The sequence below is a fragment of the Periophthalmus magnuspinnatus genome, chromosome 1, assembly GCF_009829125.3.
Source record: "Periophthalmus magnuspinnatus isolate fPerMag1 chromosome 1, fPerMag1.2.pri, whole genome shotgun sequence".
Lineage (NCBI taxonomy): Eukaryota > Metazoa > Chordata > Actinopteri > Gobiiformes > Gobiidae > Periophthalmus > Periophthalmus magnuspinnatus.
Window position 1 is genome coordinate 2,609,628 of NC_047126.1, and position 20,379 is coordinate 2,630,006.

General features: G+C 40.1%; 2 protein-coding genes across 3 annotated transcripts; one reads left to right on the top strand and one right to left on the bottom strand.

Annotated features, from left to right (window-relative positions):
* Positions 1-258: 258 nt before the first annotated feature.
* On the top strand, positions 259-3,853 carry LOC117379198 (V-set domain-containing T-cell activation inhibitor 1-like). The gene is made up of 6 exons (XM_033975889.2): positions 259-414; positions 1,809-2,132; positions 2,316-2,567; positions 2,639-3,012; positions 3,637-3,656; positions 3,775-3,853. Exons 1-6 carry the CDS (start codon positions 348-350, stop codon positions 3,851-3,853), a joined length of 1,116 nt encoding a protein of 371 aa, XP_033831780.1. The 5' UTR covers positions 259-347.
* A 1,189-nt stretch (positions 3,854-5,042) lies between these two features.
* Positions 5,043-20,233, bottom strand: rhot1b (ras homolog family member T1). Of its 2 annotated transcripts, XM_033970748.2 has the most exons (20): positions 19,903-20,233; positions 19,652-19,710; positions 19,192-19,273; positions 19,066-19,109; positions 18,898-18,951; positions 18,766-18,818; positions 18,558-18,666; positions 17,771-17,872; positions 17,560-17,658; positions 16,796-16,904; positions 16,591-16,711; positions 15,561-15,645; positions 14,189-14,334; positions 13,565-13,665; positions 11,896-12,026; positions 10,205-10,288; positions 9,999-10,121; positions 8,578-8,780; positions 7,470-7,592; positions 5,043-6,435 (listed from the first exon to the last, which is right to left on the bottom strand). In XM_033970748.2, the coding sequence occupies exons 1-20, from the start codon at positions 19,937-19,939 to the stop codon at positions 6,318-6,320; spliced, it is 1,983 nt and encodes a 660-aa protein (XP_033826639.1). In that variant the 5' UTR covers positions 19,940-20,233; the 3' UTR covers positions 5,043-6,317. The 2 variants fall into 2 exon arrangements, with proteins under 2 accessions (XP_033826639.1, XP_033826647.1); XM_033970756.2 differs by lacking the exon at positions 7,470-7,592.
* Between the last annotated feature and the right edge of the window lie 146 nt (positions 20,234-20,379).

The following is a 20,379-nucleotide window of genomic DNA, read 5'->3' on the forward strand; positions in this document are numbered from 1 at the left end:
CTTCTTATACTCTAAAACTGTTGGTCTTGTTTAAAAATTCACACATTTAGTTGTATTCAGAGTTAAAAAAATATTGTATGGCTCCCACGGAAAGACATGTTAAAATATGGGACTTTTTTTTGCTCTCTCGGCTAAAAAGGTTCCGGACCCCTGGTTTACAGTGTGATTTGTCACAAGGAGGAGCCACGCCCATGTGCTGTTTGTTGATGAACAGAAATATCTCATTTCATTACACACTTCTTACTCCTAAACAGAGTCGCACACGTGTAGATGCGTTACAACCTTCAACTTTTTGTTTATTTCTTTCAGACAAATATTATTCGGTCCATATTTATTTTCTTTAAAACATGCAGATGAAGTTGGATTTATTGTTTCTGATATTTTTTCCTGTATTTTCCCGGAGTCTTTCAGAAGGTAAGTTCCACCTAAATGACATAAAAGTCTCATAATGGAGGTCCTACAGTGTTTACAGTGGAGCTGGAGACATCAGAGCAACTGGAAGGTTCAGTTCATTTGTGACTTTGCTGTAGTTTAACAGAGTGAGCACATTTTCAAAATGAAAAACTCTTCACTCTGGTTGAGATGTTTGTACAAATAAAACTGAACAGATCCACTTGTGACAGTCACAATCTGAGGGACTTTGGTAAATTGTTTCACAATGACAATATATTCTCATCAAAAAGTTGCGCAGTTCATGGTTCGTTTAAGACAGAATGTCACTTCCTCATGTTCCACTTGTCACCGCAGTCTCGTGATTATCCTTAATGTAGAACAGGACAACTTTAACATTTTTAAAGTATGTTTTGTTTAGGTTTTTTTTTTAGCTAAAATAATTTCCCCGCCTCTTTCAGAATCAGATATATAAATATAAAACATCACATTAGTTTTCAGATCTAGTGCAGCTCCAGATCAGCCTCATCTCACATTTTGCCAGTGACTAAAAAATACCACAGAATATATTCTGAATATGTGTTTTTATATATGTATGTTTATGTTCAGTGTGGGGAAAGGGGCCGCGTCATTGGACAAGTTTTACTCACAGGATGAGTCCTCTGTGGAACATCTGATTATAAAATATTCAATTATTAAAGAAACAGAATAGATGTCTGTGTTACATATGTAGCATATTATTGCTCATGTGAACAGGTTTAGTTTAATAAACCCTAAAATACACTGTAAAAAGCAGCAGACTTTATGTTCGCTGCTTCATCCAATAGTTTGAAATGTGGATCCAGATTGTGAGCATAAAACTCTGCATCACTGCAGTGAGAAAAACAACACGAGCGAGTGAAGTGACCCACTGCAAATACCATGGAATATAAAACTTATGAATCTGGAGACAGACTTTCTGTCCTGTGCGTAAATGCGCCCCCTCTGGTGAACACTGCACCTGCTGCGTTGGTTTGGAAAAGACTCAGTATCAGATTTAAGTCACAGGCAGAAGGAAGGGAAAAGAAAGCAACAGGAACAAGCAAAGACATCATCTGCACTCTTGAGAAGCAGGAACTAAGTCTAGTGATGTAACCACACTGAAAAGAGGCCCACGTGATACAGGATCCAGGGTTTGAGCTCCACTCACCCAGTTTAACCACCTGTCACTTCATAGTAGACCCTCTGACCAAGACTAGCTCCAGATCCATCTGGAGATGGGTCCCTCTGCTTCTGACAGTTTAACCCAGAGACACTGAGGATGGGTCAAATGCAGAGGACATTTGCTTAGCCTCACTGGGGTTTATGAGTGTGTGTAAGTCTCTCTGAGCTGGTTCACTGCTGACAGGACTCTGAACGTCTCATGTCTTCTCCCTCAGATACAGAAGTGTCCTGTGTTCTTCTGGAGAGCTGTGTTCTGCCCTGCAGCTTTGACCCTGGACCAGACCCTGTGATCCACTGGGCCAAAGACCCTGATGACAAAGATACTCCAGTTCATATTTATTATCGTGGTCAGACGCAGCATCAGCACCAGCACCAGATCTTTAAAGGCCGGACCTCTCTGTTTGAGGAGGAGCTGTCCACAGGAAACGCATCACTGCTGCTCTCAGGGGTCAAAGTTCAAGATGAAGGAAGATACAAGTGTTTCACCAACACAGTGACCACAGACAACAAGGAGATTTATGTGACTCTGAGAGTGGAAGGTGAGACCAGTGTAACTGCTTCATGTTTCTCCTGCTCTCAGCTCAGGACTAAAGTAGTGTCCTCCTCTCTCTCTCCTCTCTCCTCCCTATCTCCTCCCTCTCTCCTCTCCTCCCTCTCTCCTCCCTCTCTCCTCTCCTCCCTCTCTCCTCTCTCCTCCCTCTCTCCTCCCTCTCTCCCTGTAGCTCCAGTCTTGCAGGTGTCTCTGCAGCAGCAGGGGCAGCAGCTCGTCTGTAGATCTGAGGGAGTCTACCCCAAACCCTCAGTGTCCTGGAGCCCTCCCTCCTCTGCAGCTGTTACCACGGTTACCTCCTCCGAGAGCGGAGTGTGGTCTGTGCACAGCTCTGTGTCTCTGCCTCACTGCCCTCCACATCAATACAGCTGTAATGTCAGCAACAGCAGGAGCAGCTGGAGGAGCGCCACCTACAGGAGGAACAGTGAGTAATGCACCAGAGCTCTGACACTTATTTGTTTGCTTTATTTGCTCTTTTTTGTTTTGTTTTTTTAGTCAACATCAGTGTTTCTGGAGTGATTATGGTTCCTTGCACTAAACCCACTGCTCCAGTGAAGAGTCTCATTTGGAGGTTCAACCATCGGATCATTCTGAGCCGGTCTGGACCAGAGCCGGTCTACACTGAGTCCTGGACACAGTTTGTTGATGAAATCACAGAGTCCAACAGTCTGGTCCTGAAGGGTCTGACCAAAGACCAGCTGGGCCTGTTCTCCTGTGAGCTCTCCACTGAACAGGAGCAGTTTATTATCCACACTGAAGTTACTGAAACAGACGAACACTCAGGTCTGCTGATAGTTGCAGCTGCTGTAATCGGAGTCTTGTTAGTCCTGACGTTCACCTTCGTCGTCCTCTATTGTGGATTTTTCCAGGTGAGTAAGATCTAGTGTCAGACACAGTCTGTTTGTCTTTTTCCTGTCAGGACCTGAACAGCTGAACCCTGACACTCTCTGTGAAAAACATCTGGAGCCCTCCTCACAGAAAGTCTTTGTTCAAGTTTGTGAACGACCAATCACAGCCGTTCATCTGCAACATGTGACCTACTGTATTAGGGCTGGGTTAAAATGTTTTACAAAATGTGTATTTTTATGTTAAACAACAAGATTAGAATTTTATTTTCACAATGTTCTTGATATCAGAACACAATTCACTTCTGAATAAGTCACTTTTTCAGCTGGCAAAATGGGACCAGGAGATGCAAGACTCTGGGAAAATTTCCAGTGTTTATTTACAGGTAGTGAGTAAAAAGTACAATAAAAGGGGGTTCACGTGGACACGCGGACGGTCTGGTCTGGTCCTGGCTCCTCTTATCCACGGCAGGTGGTGGTGATTGCGCTGATGGGCTGCAGGTGCACGCGGGAGGAGCCAGGGCTTAGCCCAGCTCCGGCTCCGGCAGGTGGGGGAGGGAAGAGGCAGGACAGGAGGCAAAACATGGAGCAGAATAGTGCGAATCGTGACAGAAGCATCAAACTGACTGAGACTTGTTCTTTTTCCAGGGAGAACCAGCCTCCATAAGGCAAGTATTTATATCTTTATATTCATAGAGATTGGACATTACATTACCTTTTAGATCTGATACTACAAACTTTAAAATACAAAAAACACAGTCTCAAAGTTAAATCACTTCTTTACAGAAGAATAAGAAATGAGCAGCAGCATCACCAGGATGTGCCACAGGAGGAGATGAAGATGATGGAGGAGCCACCAAGCTGATAATTCACTTCTGTCAACTAGACCAAAGTTTTTTAGAGTGAAGACGTTTTGCTGCTCGTCCAAGACATTTCTTCAGCTCTGGTCAGATTACTGCTGGACACAAACACAGATATTTGTTCAGTTTCTTTTTGTTAATCAGGTCACTTGACGTTCACTCATTTAATTGTATTTTACACAGAGGTTCAGGTCCTAATGGAGCTCATCCTCACGTTGACGTGTGGCTGAGGTTTCACCAGGTCACACACACAAACACCGACGTGTGCAGTGTGTTTGGGCCCAATGAATCAAGTCTGTACATTTTATAGGTTTTTCTGGTGGCAGTTCAGTCACAGTCAGCTGAAAGTATAAAATATATAGATAAATACATTATATACTATTATGTGCATCTAAATATATTTAATGAAAAAGTAAGAACAAACATTTATTCATTTATCACGTTTGTTCTTCTTTTATAGTAAAAGCCAAAAGTAAAATCTGTCAACTGGACAAAAAGTTGTAGGACCCACTACAACTGTGAAAAAACTGCAGTCGCTGACAGTAACATATAGGCCTAACCGGGCTGGTATTATCTTCTAAAATCCTGGGTAAAATTGTCTGAAACTTGTTGAGAACATGGGCCCGTGTGTGTGGAGTTTTTAATTTACAATAAGGTTTAGTATTTTTATATTAAGATGCTTTACAGTCGAGCCCAGACGAGTCCTGAGCTCTGACTATTTGGAACGATTCTACGTTTCAGAAGAAGAGAAAACTTTAGTATTTGAAGACGACTCTAACCTCTAAATCTAACCCCCAACTCTCCCTTAGCTCTACAACACCTTGGCCTACAGTTACACTCACCTCCGACCATTACACCATTCAAGACTAACCTATTCTCAAATGCTGTGAAGTCAAAGTACAAAGTATCTCAGGTAAAGTACAGATACCTGAAATGTATACTTAAGTACAGTACTTTACGACTAGACACATAAAGTAGCACATAATGACTTTATTGTAAACATCTGATGGACTGAAATATAAAAAGCGCACGTGAAAAGAGACATGGGGGGACATTATTGCATCTTTTGGGGGAATAAGGCCATACTAAGGTTAAATCTAAGACAAATGTACACAAGTATGAGCACACAACATAAGACAATATGCATAAGTAGGATATTGCTTTGACAATACTGTAATGTAAAGCATGCAGCTGTAACATGGTAAACCTGTAACATCTCTGCACTGATGCACTGGAGTTTATAGAGCCCATACTGGTCAGTCAAGTGTCAGACGCTGTTATGTCATGGACTTTACACATATAAAGTCTCTGTAGTGTCAAAAATGTGCCCCATTTTACTTCCACTGACACCTGCTGGGCCATGTGTTCTTTACATGTTTTTGAACAATATAAACTCAATCAAAAGTTTGGACACGCCCTCTCATTCAGTGTTTTTCTTTATTTGTACGACTGTCTACATTTATATACACACAAGACATCAAATATATGAAGTAAGAAATATGGAATTATGGAGGAAAAAAGTTAAATGACTCTAAATTAAAATCCTCAAAGTAGCCACTCTTTGTTTTGTCAAAAAATAAATGTAGTTTTATGTAGTAAAGAAAAAATATTAAATAATTCCATATATCTTGATATATTTGATATGTTGTGTGTTTATATAAAATGTAGAAAGTCATGAGTGTCACATGAACCAGGACTAAACCAGGACTAAACCAGGACTAAACCAGGGACTAAACCAGGGACTAAACCCGGGACTAAACCAGGACTAAACCGGGACTAAACCAAGACTAAACCGGGACTAAACCAGGACTAAACCAGGGACTAAACCAGGGACTAAACCAGGGACTAAACCAAGACTAAACCGGGACTAAACCGGGACTAAACAGGTGTGAACTGTGCCTGAGTCATACTTAGTGTAATCATTCAAGCCCCTAATGAGTGCCCTGCCTTTTCCTACTTTTACTTTCCTCGTAAAAGTAAAGAAAAACAAAACAGTGAATGAGAGAGTATGTCCAGCCTTTTGACTGGTAGTGCATGTCACTTTGGATATTTTGTACTATAAGGGCAGTAGTAAAGTATTTTGTACTTGATACTATATATTTATAATAACAAATTACTGAGGGCACTAGTGAAATCAACCACAGAACTCCTCTCATAATCCTAAAAATGGTTTAAATGAATGGAGCCCATCTCACCTGCTACAGTTGATGTTTTTATAAATATAAATATGCTTATCTTTACTTACAAACTGTTGAAGATAAACATTGTGAGCTACTTGAATACAAAATTAAATCTGCTCAGTTTCTTTCCCGTTTGGTTTATCCATTCGAGGAGACGTTATGAATGAAACTATATGCAAATTAGAAAAGACATTTGGAATGGAAGAACTAAAACTGCAAAATCTCTGCATTTTAAACTCATTTTTAGAGTGGCTGTTATTGTGAATGAGTCTAGGTGGTACCAGGAGGATCACCGCTGTTTGAGGAGGACTCTGTAAACGGCGAAGCCCAGAACAGCAAACGCCGTGGCCCCAGCGCCCGCTTTGAGCCAGAAGGTGGAGCTCTTGAGGTCAGCTTGGCTAACATGTCTGTGGAAAAGGAAAGAATAACAAATACTCATTTATAACCACAACCTTAATTCATGCAAAACTTGTATCTGTAAAACATATAGAGAAACTCGTCTGAAAACTCATCTCTTCTCCCTGGCATTTAATACTAGTTACACAGGATCTCTTGGTGTTTTATTGTTCTTCTTGTTTGTTTTTGTTGACTTTTATGTGAAGCACTTTGGTCAGCTCAAGATGTTTTAAATGTGCTATAGAAATAAACTTGAACTGAACTGAATCTTTGTGAATGAACAAAATCGTTTCATTGATGATTCTGTCGGTTTGTGGCTTTGTTATGTCGTTTAAAAATGATCCTTTTGTCCAGCAAGTATCTGGAAGTTCCCATTTGTTTGATTCTACTCTATATTGTTACTGTTGATTGTTTTTATTGTTTATAATCGTTCTTATCGCCAAAGCAAGTTCCTAGTTCTGAATATGATGATGGGACAGACAGTTTGCAGCATTTTCATTATAAAACCTGTTTAGAGTGAAATTTCAAAGTCAAAGCCAAAGAAAATCCATAGTATCAGTATCATAGCAACCAAAGAGCCAATCAGGAGCGAGGCTGTTAAAGGTAACGCCCCTTTCCGCCCACACCACTGGTTTAGCAGGAAGTGGGTGTTAATTAAATCTGTTGCTAACGCTAGCGGACGCCACCAGGGGAAAAGAAGGCGCCTGATTTGTCTGTTATTAATGTTCATATCTTGATTTACAGACACAATAGTGAAATAAAAACCCCAGGATCATGTAGAGGGTTAATACGAACATTTAAGACCAAAATGATGAGTCTGACAGAAGCAGGGACAGAGAGAGGACACAGTTTATCAATAAAAAGTGAATTGGAGCCAGAGTCTAGGAAGCCGGAAGTGCACACATGATCACTTCCTGTTTGGAACGCGGAGGCTAACAGGTTAGCTCTGTCCATTTATATAAACATTCTATGGTAGTACAACAATATAACAGGCTGAGAAACGTAACAAAAACTCATAGTAAAAACAGTAAAGTTAGAAAAGGACCTTCTCAGTACGACCGCGTAGAGTTTGGCCCTGATGGTCTGCAGCAGCTCAGAGTTGAGAAAGTTCTGACACAAGCAGAAGGTGCAGCGGTTACAAGTGCACATGCAGCGCAGCCGGGCGTGACTGAGGAGGGGCGGAGCCAAGAGGAGAGCCAAACGTCCCAGCACACACACACACACACATACACACACACAGACACACACACACACACACAGACAAAGAGAAACGACAAGGAGGTTAGACACACAAGCCGTCACCATGTTAAGAATCCAAAAAAGTGTTTCATTATTTCAAACCAAAGACACACAAAGAACTGATCGAGCATGTGACTATCAAGACTACGCTAGAAAACCCACCTCTCCTCCCTGGTATTTAATACTATCTAGACAGATATCTTGGTGTTTTATTGTTCTTTTACTATGTATCGTGTTATCTCTATGCATGTTTGTTTTTTTAAGCACTTTGATCAGCTGAAGTGGTTTTAAATGTGCTATAGAAATAAACTTGAACTGAACTGTTTGAATACTATTTGCATATTTGCACTACAAATCATTTAAAATAAGGGATTTTTTTAGAGATTCTTTTTCCAGACCAAGGTTTAGTTTGTTTTCATACCTGACAGTTTCAAATCCTCACTTTAAACCGAGACGAAGGGGCTTTTTTACTCTAACACACCTGGGATACTGTGCTGAAAAAGTCGGACTGCAGATGGCGCTGTCGTCCTGCCTGCACAGGGAGGAAGACGGCGCCAAAACCTGTTTAAATCAGCTGAGTGGACACGTTGCAGTAACATCATGTGACCACTCTGAGGCGCTAGTGAGCAGAACAAACTGTCAGGGATGAAAACAAACTAAACCTTGGTCTGGAAAAAGAACATATTAAAAATGAATTAACAGAAGATCAGATGAACCTCACTGGACTCAAATAAGACATATTTTGAATATTTTTAACAATGATGAAAAATACTGAGACATTTGCCTGGTACATTTAATAAAATTCTGATGTAGAAGTCATGTTTTATTTCAGCGATCCTTCAACTTCTCTGAAAACCTTGTTATTTGGAGACTTTTCTACCTTCACAGACGGTGTAATGGTGTTGTGTACTTACGGGTACATAGCCATAGTGGCCAGTTTAGTGTAGATGTCTTTACTTGGGGCGGTTGAGGTGTTACAGGTGAAGGACTGAGGAGGAGGCATCTTGTGTCTCCTACAAAACTCCAGAGGACTGCAGCCGTACATCTGTTTCACCTCAGGAAGATCTGACTTAGCGGCGACCATCATACAGGGGATCTTACTCTCCATAAAGTAATGCTGGAAACAAAAGAAGAAACTTTTCACTGATATTAGCAGAAGTGAGTTAATATCGTCGGCTAAGATGAGGCGTCACCTTAAATACTTTGGCACTGCATTAAAAAAAACCACTACGTCCATATGTACTGTATTTTCCGGACTAAAAGTCGCACTTTTTTTTCTTTTTATAGTTTGGCCAAGGGTGCGACTTATACTCAGATGTGACTTATGACTTATATGTGGAATATAAGTCACATTGGACTATATCATTTCACATCTTCGTTACGGTCACACTGACAACCGCATTTTTTCTATATTATTAAGCATTTTTTGACTCCGGAGTTTGGAAAATACAGTATATTGTGTTAACGCTCACTGTATTATCGAGGCCGTATTAGCTTGTCATTTGTCTTAATTTTTCGACGATACCTTTTCTGTTTGCAAAATACAAATTTCTGTGAAGAACTCCAATGAATGTCAGAACTAAATGTCCAAACTAAACTTAACCATGTTTAATAGGCTCTGTGCACAGTAGCATGCTAGCGAGCTCACTGTGCCACAAAGCTAACAGGCAGTTTTATTAAAATCGGAAAGCATAAAATAAACAACCTATTAAAATTCAAATTAATGAAAATAAAGACTACCCGACGACTATTTTTTAGTTTGTGGTGTTACTTTAATGTTTATCATGCCTCAAAATTAGCATTAGCGTTAGCATTGAGCCACAAACATGTCTCTTTCTAAACGCAGAAGTGTCTCTGGTGAAGTATTCATTTTATTTGTAAAGTGTTTAAAATGTTCAGTGACACCTGCAGCTCTCTGTCCCCCGTCTGACCCGAAACCCCTAACCTCTGACCCCTAACCTCTGACCCCTAACCCACCTGCAGCTCCCTGTCCACTGATCTTTATAAATTTTTACAGAGTCACGCTAAAATTAATAAATATTTAGAGATAAAACTGGACAGGAAGTAGTGACGCTAACAGTGAGGTAGAGGGCGCTGTTGCACAGAAAACTTTACAACTGCAGTGTTCTTGTTTTATAAAGCACTTCATAGACCAAAACACAAAGTAAGGCCTTATTCAAACACATTTCCCTCATCTACCCGGTAAATAAATTGTGCAGTAAAGTTTCTATAAATTTTTTTGTCAGCATGAAACAGGCGACGTGACTCATAACAGAAGAAACGTTTGAACGACATGAGAAGTGAGACGACACTGTCAGCAAAGATGAGCCATTACCTTAAACACTTTGGCACAGTATTCAAAGGAGTAAGGATTACTCGTATCATAGACCAGACAAACGACGTCACAGGCCAAATCCGCATCAGTCAGGTAGTCGAAGTCAGGAAACACTTCATGGAGCTAAAAAACAAAACCATCGCCCGTGAGCTCAGATAAAACAAAGGGTTACAGGCGAAACATAAGCCTCCAAAAACAAAACTCACAAGAAGATATTTCTCCTGCCCATAAACGTAGGTTGTGCTGATGGCGTAATAAGATCTGTGTTCCTCCCGGATGGTCTTTTGGCGCTGGAATAAAAAAAACAAAACAACTGGTTTTACCTTGGTTGTCACAATAATCACGACATCAACTTATATGAAAACTGAGAGCATATATTTTTGTGAGTCAGTATTTACAGAGTGCACTTTTTCTTTGCACTACTGGTATTTTTTGGTTATTTTTTGTCTATACGATCAGATTTAAGCCGTAAAAGGTTGAATGAATAAGTTCTATGATCCTAAAGTGTTTTATTCTGATGCAGCTCTTTTTTTTTTTAAACAATATTGTGGATTTAGAACAGTTTTTGTGGTTTAAATCTGCTCTTGGGTTTTTGTGTCAGTGGTAGAATCAGTGAGCAAAGCCTAAACTTTGTTAATCTGAGGCGAGAGGAATTTGATTTTATTTGTAAATCATGGGCGACACTGAAGAAAACTCATCTGATTGGACGATTACGTTTGACCGGGCTGGAGATACAATAGAGAACATGGAGACTAGACTGATAATAAAGTACAGAGAGATCAGTCTTGAATTTATGTGATTTTTTTGCTGAATTCTCGTTAGGGGGGAAAAACCAACCGCGCTGCAGATTTGGGTGAATTATGTAGGCCATTTATTAAAAAAAAAAACACGCTGAAAAACAGGGCTGCAGGATCGGTCTGCCCCCGTGTCCTAACATGGGACGGTCCAATCACAGCCACGACTTTGCACCATGTGTCTCTCAAATGCAAAAGACATCTCCTCTTGTAACATTCAGAACAAAATATATAACTTCTCTTACCTGAAATAAATAAATAAGAGTTTAGGGTCATGATTGTTGATTTTGTGGAAATCTTTTTTCCTCTTTTTTAACCCTTTATGGACTGAGCACATTATAGACCAGTACAGCTCACCTAGACTTTTATCCTTTTTTAGCCATAAAAATCATGTTAAAGGAAGTATCAGAATGTACTGCATCTTTTCACACAACTACCTCTATTTTACATATCCATCTGTATTTTTCCTTTGATGCATCAAATAACTGACTGAGAGAATCCCGGCGGCACCTGCGCTCTGATTGGTCGTCTTCGAGGGCGACGTAAGCACATCAGCGTAATGACAGTGACATATTTAAAAAGCCCCATGTCTCTGTTTTGAGACGCCGTTTGAATTTACATGATAGAACAATTGGTTGCGGAGTTACGGTAATGGAAAGTCCGCAACCGTGAGTCTATCGGCAGCGTTTGCATCCGCCACAATAGGGTTAACTAAAGCCGGCATGATTTATTTTACCCGACCGGAGCGTGCGTCTCTTTGATTGGTTAATCCGCCTGTCAATCATGCCCCTGGATCAGGACAGGACACACGGTTCCAGACCCACTCACCAAAGCATGTGTTTCTGGCTGGACAGGTAAATAGATTTTAGTGATGACCCAGCTGTTGAGTGACTCATTGGGAACAGTTTTCAGTCCCACACGTTACTTCTGAGTACTGCAGGATTACACTATGGTATTGATGAGTAATAAACAGATTTATGACATTATATTGCCCACTAGTACTGAAAGAATCTGTATTTGAGGCTGGTCAGTTCAAACTCATCTGAACTATGTGATGAACTACACTTAAAGGTTGGTGTTTACCCATAACTGAACTCGTTTACCTTAAGATTCTTGCCCAGAAAAGCCTGTAGAAAGCCACTCTTTCCACTGGCGATGTCTCCGAACACATTACAACGGAAAACATTGCGCTGGGTTTGTTTCTTCTGTAGGTCAATCTTCTTAGCCCTGGTCACTGCAGGGGGCAGACAGCACACACGCAGAGCGGGGTCAGAACACGATTACATCTACAGACACGTTTCAGTTCTCTACAAACAAAATGAAGTTAGACAAAGGCCTTTAACTATCGCATTTCACAGTAACCACAGCCTAAAGCGAGGTGCAAACAAAACAAACAGAGAGAGCACAGATTTATAGAGATATTCTTGGTGGTTGAGCTTGTTCCCTGCTGAGACGCTGTGCCACCGCTGAGCTGATGCTAATGTGAGCGACTAATAGGCACAAGTGGTAACGCTGAAAGAGATTAGAAAACTGTACCGACCGTGGCTCAGTTGGTGCAGCGTTCGTCCTCTGATCTGAAGGTTGGCGGTGTGATTCCAGCTCGCACAAATTAAAACTGTTATCGTGTCCTTGGGTAAGACACTAAACCCACCTCGCCCCAGTGTCTGTGCGAGTGAGTGGTTCCTTGATGTAAAACGCTTCGAGTACCCTATATAAAAATGTGACAATTTTTCACAAAACACCACTCATCTCACATTTTTTTGCAATTAACACAATATATTGTATTGTATATACTCTTATTGGGCTCTCCCTGTATATAGACTAAGATAAATGAAAAGAATGACATTAAATAGTTTCCTAGCAGATGGTCAAAGCTGTAGTCCCTCGTTTATCGTGGGGGTTACGTTCTAATCTGCGAAATAAGATGTATTTTTTACAATTATGTATGTTTTGCTGCTGTAAAACCCCTCACCACACAGTTTATACACTTTTCTCACACAGGCGTTAACATTTTCTCACATTTCTCTCTTGTTTAAACATTCTAAAAGTTCAAACCTTCGTATATTATATCCGCCTTCCTCAACAATCACTTTAAATGTGTTGGACAATGGTCTACAGTCCAACAGCCAATCAGGACGCACAACACAATGGTCTACAGTCCAACAGCCAATCAGGACGCACGACACAACGGTCTACAGTCCAACAGCCAATCAGGACGCACAACACAATGCACACTCATACACTGTAAAAAAAAAAAAGCATGCAATATCCGCAAAACAGAGAGGCAACGAAAGGTGAACCACGATATAACGAAGGAGAACTGTATTTTAGTAAAGATCCACGCAGACTAAACACATATGTAACAAGATTAAAATCGCACATTACAAAATCTACTGTGATCATTTGTAGAGACCAACATAATTGTAGATATACAATTTTTTCCTTTTGTTTTTCACTATTTTGTAATTAACACAATATTATTACTAGGCAGGTAAAGGAAACTCGGGGAAATAGTCACATTTTTATACAGCGCTTTTCCACCTTCAAAACATTCAAACCACTCACACATTCATACACCAGTGCACACAGACACTGGGGGCGAGGTGGGGTGAGTGTCTTGCCCAAGGACACAACGACAGTATTTAACCTGTGGGAGCTGGACTTGCACCACCAAACTGAACCGCCAGCCTTCGGATCAATGGACAAAGCCTCTTTATCCGACCACCGAGCGCTGCAAATGTACGTTTAGACATGATTTATATTTATATTTACCTGTGATTCCAGACGCTTGAGATTCCTGCTCAGCGATTATGGAGTAACCAAGGTAACCCAGATACTCCAGACATCGTTGTACGTCTAGATAAGTTGTTAATCTAAGAAAGAAAAAGCAGAAAACAACATTTCAAAATTGGTCATTACGACTTTTTAGCAGGAGCATTAAGAATTTAAACAAGACTGAGATGTGAACTGTTAAACTAATACAAGAATCAAATGCATTTCAGAAAACTTTGTTGCGGTAAAAACTACAGGGTTAGCAGAACTTTTGTTGTTTGAAAATAAAATCATGTTAGATAATAGACTCAGTGCACAACAGCGCCCTCTACCTCACTGTTAGCGTCACTACTTCCTGTCCAGTTTTATCTAAATGAGGTTTTTGCAGAGTCAGAGTAAAATGAATAAATATTTAAAGATCAGACAGTGGACAGGGAGCTGCAGGTGGGTTAGGGGTCAGGGGTCAGAGGTTAGCTAATATTAAAACACCACAACAGTCAGTCTTTACTATTTACAAACTGCGCCAAATCAAAAGAAACAAACTAGGGTTTAGATCTGTCTGCGATCTCTGCTGCAGCCCCGGGTTAACGTGACAGTTTTAAACATTATCGAGTTCTGTCTTACGTCCACTGTGACAGGAATCCCTGGTAAGTGACCCATCCCTGTTCATTGGTGCACACTGTATTATTGACATCGGGACCCCAGGGCATGTACGGGAACACATCGAACACGTCGCTCAGCTCGTCGGGCGACAGGGCGCAGTCTCGATCCTGAAAGAAGCGAAAGGAGATAGAGTCGAGTCTGTGTAATCCCTCAAACGTCCAGGTCTGGGCCATAGTAAAAGCCAAAGGTCAAATCTATACGTCAGTGTCCAGCAGGAATCTGACCAGAACTGAAGGAGCGGCTTCGATGAGCAGCCAAACGTCTTCACTCCTACAACTTTTGGTTCCACTGACAGCTTTTACTTTTGGCTTTTACTAGATAGAGCCAAACACAAACACGCTTGACATTTTGGCACTTTTTCAACATGACCTTTGACCCTTTAACCATTTAACCCTTGCATCTAATCTTTCCGTCAGTCCTTTCTTAGTGGTCAAAAGTTAAATCAAAGTCTATAAACTGTCTGCTTAGAACTGAAATGTGGAAAAAAACAACAACTTTTGGTTATTTTGCTTCCTGAAATTGGAACACATTTGAAGGACAAAAAACTGGACAGACTGGTGCCGCTAATACGATTTGGATATGGTCACATCCCTGTTTAGTTTGCATGTATTTTTACAAAAACACGGCACAACTTTGAGCACCTGCTGGGAAACTATTTAATTTCATTAGTTTGTTTGTCTTTATCTCCACAGCGCGAGCCAAATGAGAGCACCAGACAAACAAAAACAAACAAAACGCATAAGAGCACAGGTCCATTTAAAACATTAAAAACAGGAGCAGGTGTGATTACAAATGTTCATCTCCACATCATTAAAGTGCACGTTATAATATCTATTGTGATATTTTGGATAGGCCTAACATAATTAAAAACATGCAACTTTTTCCTTTTAAAATGCTCTGACAAGTCGTTGCTTCTGTCATTACTTTGATAAACGGTCACATTTTTTATGGCTTTACAATTTCTCTACTTACGTCAAGAGCGGGATTTGAACCGCCAACCTTCAGATCACCGGATAAACGCTCTACAAACTGAGGTACCCCATGCTGTGGCCTGCCTGAAATGCTCCGCAGTATGGCATTAAACATATCTATCATCATTACTATATATTCCAAATAAGATATAAAAGTGCTTATTTCTTCGTGTTATCTGGAGTGAAGTGGAGGAGAGAATCATGGTCTGTGTTTCTTTCAGCTGTTGCTGCTCTGAACCGACAGCTCGAAATCATCGTTGAGACTCATTACTGTTAAAATGATTTCTAAACCGTGACCGCTTTAAGTGCTGTACAAAGTTAACAGCTCGTGTAAACACTGCAGCAGACTCTTGGGATCTCACCTTGTCGTGTTTGTCGAAGACGCTCTGGAGGAAGAGGTAGGCGTTATGGTTGAGCTCAGTGGTGCAGTCAGGAGGGACTTTCAATCTGGAAAAAAATACGTTTTATTAGTTTAGTTTATTAAAGTTTGGACACACCCTCTCATTCAGTGTTTTTTTTTAAATTTATTTTTACAAAAGAATAACTCAAATCTGTCAACTGGACAAAAAGTTCAATGTAAGGATCATACCTGGACGACTGAGGGATTACACAGACGTCTTTATTTTCACTAATTTCTGCATTTCTATACAAACAGAAGACAAATATATGAAGCAAGATATGTGTAATTATGTAGTAAAGGCTAAACTAAAAAAATAATAAAAATGTTTTATTCAAATCCTCAAAGTAGCCAACCTTTGCTTCGTCAAAAAATATTTAAAAATATTTAAATGGTAAATTGTCTGATTTTTATATAGCACTTTTCCATCTTTAAGTCACTCAAAACGCTTTACATTAAGGAACCACACACACATTTAAACACAGTGTGCACAGACACTGGGGGCGAGGTGGGTCAAGTGAATCTTAGCCATAGTAACTTATTCAATATTCAATGTAATACTTAGTTCATATATCTAGTCATAAGATTTCCATTTCCTGATTTGCCATCGTTGTCTGAAGAGGACTTTTGCATCCACAAACGTATTTTCCAAACCTGCTAAGTCTGCACTCTGCCTCCCAATGTCCTTCACGACCTTTGCTCCTGGTCCATATGTTGTTTTTTTAAATTCCTCGTCTGTGGATTGGACCGCTCAACCAAAGATGTTTAGATTGAGAGCGGGATTTGAACCACAAACCTTCAGAGGAGTGGACAAACGCTCTACCGACCGAGTCACCATCGCAGCATTTAGTAGTTTTTTAACTGTTTTTGTTTTCTACATAACTCCATACGTCTTGCTTCATATATTTGAGGTCTTAAACGTATAAAATGTAAAAATAAAAGATAAAAAACACTGAATGAGCGGGTCTAAACTTCTGACTGGCTCAGACACTGACAGAGGAAACAGATAGTCCTGATTCAGCTCAAGGTCGTCGTCGTAACCAAACCGCCGCAGGACGGTCCACGTGGTCTCATGTCGACCTCTTTGAATGAACAAAGTGTGAAGAAACAAAAAACCTAAAACAGAAAAAAACAGATTTGGAAACAGGGTCAAATATTTGTAAAGTTTATCGGAGGAAGCGGGATTCTTTCAGCTGTTACCTTTCAAAGTGAGCCCATTGTCCCGGACGCCATCGCTCAAATTCTTCTTCACCACGTTTTTTACATCGTCCAGCGCCTGAGGGTCTAAGGGAGTGTTGAAACAAGTCCGCTATGTAATAAAACAGAAAAAAAAGTAAGAAAAGAGAAATATAGTTGTGTTTTAATCGGTGGTGGAAGAAGTACTTGACAAACTCACCACGTACTTTGTTACTTAAGTAAAAGTACAGATACCAAAGCAAAAAATACTCAAGTAAAATATCATATGAAAAATCTGCATAAGTAAAAGTTTTAAAGTAGCCGTTTAAAAATGTACTTAAAGAGTAAAAAGTAAAAGTATTTCACGCAAATTTTGAGTCTTATAAGCGTCAGATGTGGTGATTTTGAAAAAAGATTTGAGCTGATTTTGTTTAAAAGAAACAAGTGAATCAACCTTTTTATACTAGCTGTTTTTATTTATTTATTTATCGTTATATTTTTGCTTTGCTTAAATTATGTATGTGTTAAAAATAAACCCTAACCATTTTCAGCAGTTCTCAAAAATGTATAAAAAGTACTTTTACTTTTCAGTCTTGTTCAAAAATGTAGTGGAGTAGAAAGTAAAGATACTGCTCTCAAATGTACTGAAGTAAAAGTAAAAAGTATCCATTTTAAAACTGACTTGAGTAAAATATAGATACCTAAAAGAAACCTGCAGTACTTTATTACTTTTACTTCGTTAGGTTCCACCACTGGTCTTAAACATAAACAAAATTATCTGATTTTACCTGGAAAAAGTTGAGCTCGTTGTCGTTCAGAATGCCGTCGTTATCCAAATCCGACACTTTGAAGATCCGAGTCAGAGCTTTTACGCACAGAGTTCTCATCTAGGTCAAAAAAGGATCACAAGAGTCACAGGTAAATACGCAGCATTATCAAAATACACCAAATATTAGCAGTATAAAAGCGTTTTCTCTGTGCTGCGTGTCGGTGCCTTACACATTTTTTCTCCGGACAGTAGAGGGGGCCGGTGGGGTGCAGCACTGCCTTTTGAGCGTAGTAGAACAACTCAGAGATGTTCTTCAGGTTTTTTGCTGAACACTAAAATAAAATAAGTTTATTGTTACTATTATTACTTGCAAAATCAAATGGAAAGCTTCATATAATGCATCCAAGAGGAAATATGCATGTGGATCATATTTCAGTTCAATTCAAGTTTATTTCTATAGCACATTTAAAACAACTTCAGCTGAACAAAGTGCTTCACATAAAAGTCAACAAAAACAATATAAATAACACGATACACAGGAACAGAACAATAAAACGTTAAGATATTCTGTGTAGCTATTATTAAATACCAGGGAGAAGAGTTGGATTTTCAGTCGTCTTAAACTGCGTTGGACTAATTGGATCTGACAAGCAGAGGGCGCTGTTCTATAATGATCGATATATAATTTACATGCATTTTGTTCCTGAAGCACTTTGAGAAGAGTCCTAAATAGGCTGCATTGACCGGGCAAAAGGGGCTAAAGGCAAAAGGATCATCAAATGTATCCTGCAGTAATACGACTCCTCTAGGACGTAAAGTGGACCAGACGATGGATTAACGCTCTGATCTGCCTGAGAGACACTTGGGCCAATTAACCACAGGAGCAGTGAGGGATGCGGACTAAAACCCAAGATCGGGTTAAAAGGAAGTCACATTAAGGAGAAAGTGAACAGCAAAGTGCATTGTGTGTGTCTTGTGCACCAGTGTTTTACAGAATAATAAAAAATATAAAGTCACCTCCACACACGTCTCTATTTCACTGTACTGGTTCATGATGGGCAGGATGGTCTCCATACTGCTGTGCTCCACCAGGTCAGACTTGTTCCCCACCAAAATCAAAGGAACTCTTCATATATAAAAGAAAATGTGCTTGGTTACTTATTTATATCAATCATATTAAAGAGTTTTAAAGAGTTCACAACACGATCACAAACAGGAGACTCACCTGCTGTCTTTGTCCGTGTTGTCTGTGATCAGGGGAATCCAGTGGCTCGTCACCTGCAGAAACACACTGTTAACATTCTGTGTCTTTTACACATGTTTAACACTTTAAACATGTGACTGTGCAGGGACTGACCTTCTCTATAGACTTCTTGTTGTTGACAGAATAAACAATGCAAATCACATTTGCCTAAGAGAGAGAGAGAGAGAGAGAGCACACATTTGGACATTTGGACTAATGCAGAGCACTTCCTGATGTCAAACACTTTATAAACACACACACTTTATAAACACACACACTGACCTTAGAGATCTCCTGGAACAGCTGTTCATCTGTCTGCTCAGCCTCTGTGAAGAGTTTAAAAAATAAAATGTAAAACAATAGTTAAAAACAAAGTGAAAATGGGAGATAATATTCTCTCATTTGTACCAGAGTAGTCCACGATGTGTGTGGGCACACGCTCTGGAGTGACATCTGCAGGAATAGTGATCTCCTCAGCGCGATAAGGAACCTACAAGAAAAAACAGCTGCACTGTGGCTCCAGTGTAAAAACAACAGAAACTCATCACCAACTGAGACTAAATGTCAACTATTTAAGATAAAACTCATTTGTGCAGAGAATCAAACTGTATCAGTCTGTGTGAAAACAGCTCATGGTCCTGCATGTTTAAACTATGAGCAGCTTATTATTCTGTATGTTTAAGGACACAGAGGTGTAAACTATGAACAGTATATGATTGTACATGTTTAAGGACACAGGGTGTAAACTATGAACAGTATATGATTGTACATGTTTAAGGACACAGAGGTGTAAACTATGAGCAGTATATGATTGTACATGTTTAAGGACACAGAGGTGTAAACTATGAGCAGAGACATCCAGCCTCACCACTTCTGGAAACTCCTCACTGACAAGAGACATGATGAGAGAGGTCTTCCCCACTTTGGCTGTGAAGAAACAGAGACACAGACGTTAGAGGCTCAATACAGAAAATAAAACCACGAACTAATTCAGACTTGAGGTTGAGACAGCAGCTAAATGTCAGCCAGACTTAGCCTCACTTCTCAGAGCTCTGGTGTTGTGTAACAGACTGTGTGAGAGAAGCTTTAGGCCTTTATTCTGCACAAACATAAACTTACGCTCTCCCACCAGCAGAATCCTCACGTCCTTGCGCATCTTGTCCCAAGTGGAAAAGCAGCGAGGAGCAGCTGTGAGGGCCACATCTATGCGCCTCTGTGGACGAGGAGCGGCCTGTCTGTGCGAGCAGCGAGCTACGACCGCATTTTAGCGCCTCAATGTCATTTTTACCGCTAAATGCACAAGGTTCTGGTGCAAACAAACAGATACAGACCGTTGACAACACGCACGTTATCGGTAAAACGCCTGAAAGTCAAAGGAGCAGGCGTGAGGTAACCAGACGCAGCTTCACCTACAGCAGAACGTGTTTACGTCACAGCTGCGGCCACGCCCCCCACGCAGAGCGAAGATCGTTTATTGGCACAAGATGTTTTTACTCAAAATTACACAACTTCTGACAAATACTGTATAAAAACCCCTGGGTGGGTAGAAACCTAGATAAGATTTTGAAAAAAAAAAATAAAAAATAAAAATCAAGT

Coding starts and splice junctions, on each gene's coding strand:
- LOC117379198 (XM_033975889.2), top strand. CDS start 348: ATGCAGATGAAGTTGGATTTATTGTTTCTGATATTTTTTCCTGTATTT. Junction 415..1,808: donor TTCCCGGAGTCTTTCAGAAG/GTAAGTTCCACC, acceptor CTTCTCCCTCAG/ATACAGAAGTGTCCTGTGTT. Junction 2,568..2,638: donor CGCCACCTACAGGAGGAACA/GTGAGTAATGCA, acceptor TTGTTTTTTTAG/TCAACATCAGTGTTTCTGGA.
- rhot1b (XM_033970748.2), bottom strand. CDS start 19,939: ATGCGCAAGGACGTGAGGATTCTGCTGGTGGGAGAGC. Junction 19,274..19,651: donor GTGAGGAGTTTCCAGAAGTG/GTGAGGCTGGAT, acceptor TTTTTCTTGTAG/GTTCCTTATCGCGCTGAGGA. Junction 10,122..10,204: donor GGCAGGAGAAATATCTTCTT/GTGAGTTTTGTT, acceptor TTTGTTTTTTAG/CTCCATGAAGTGTTTCCTGA.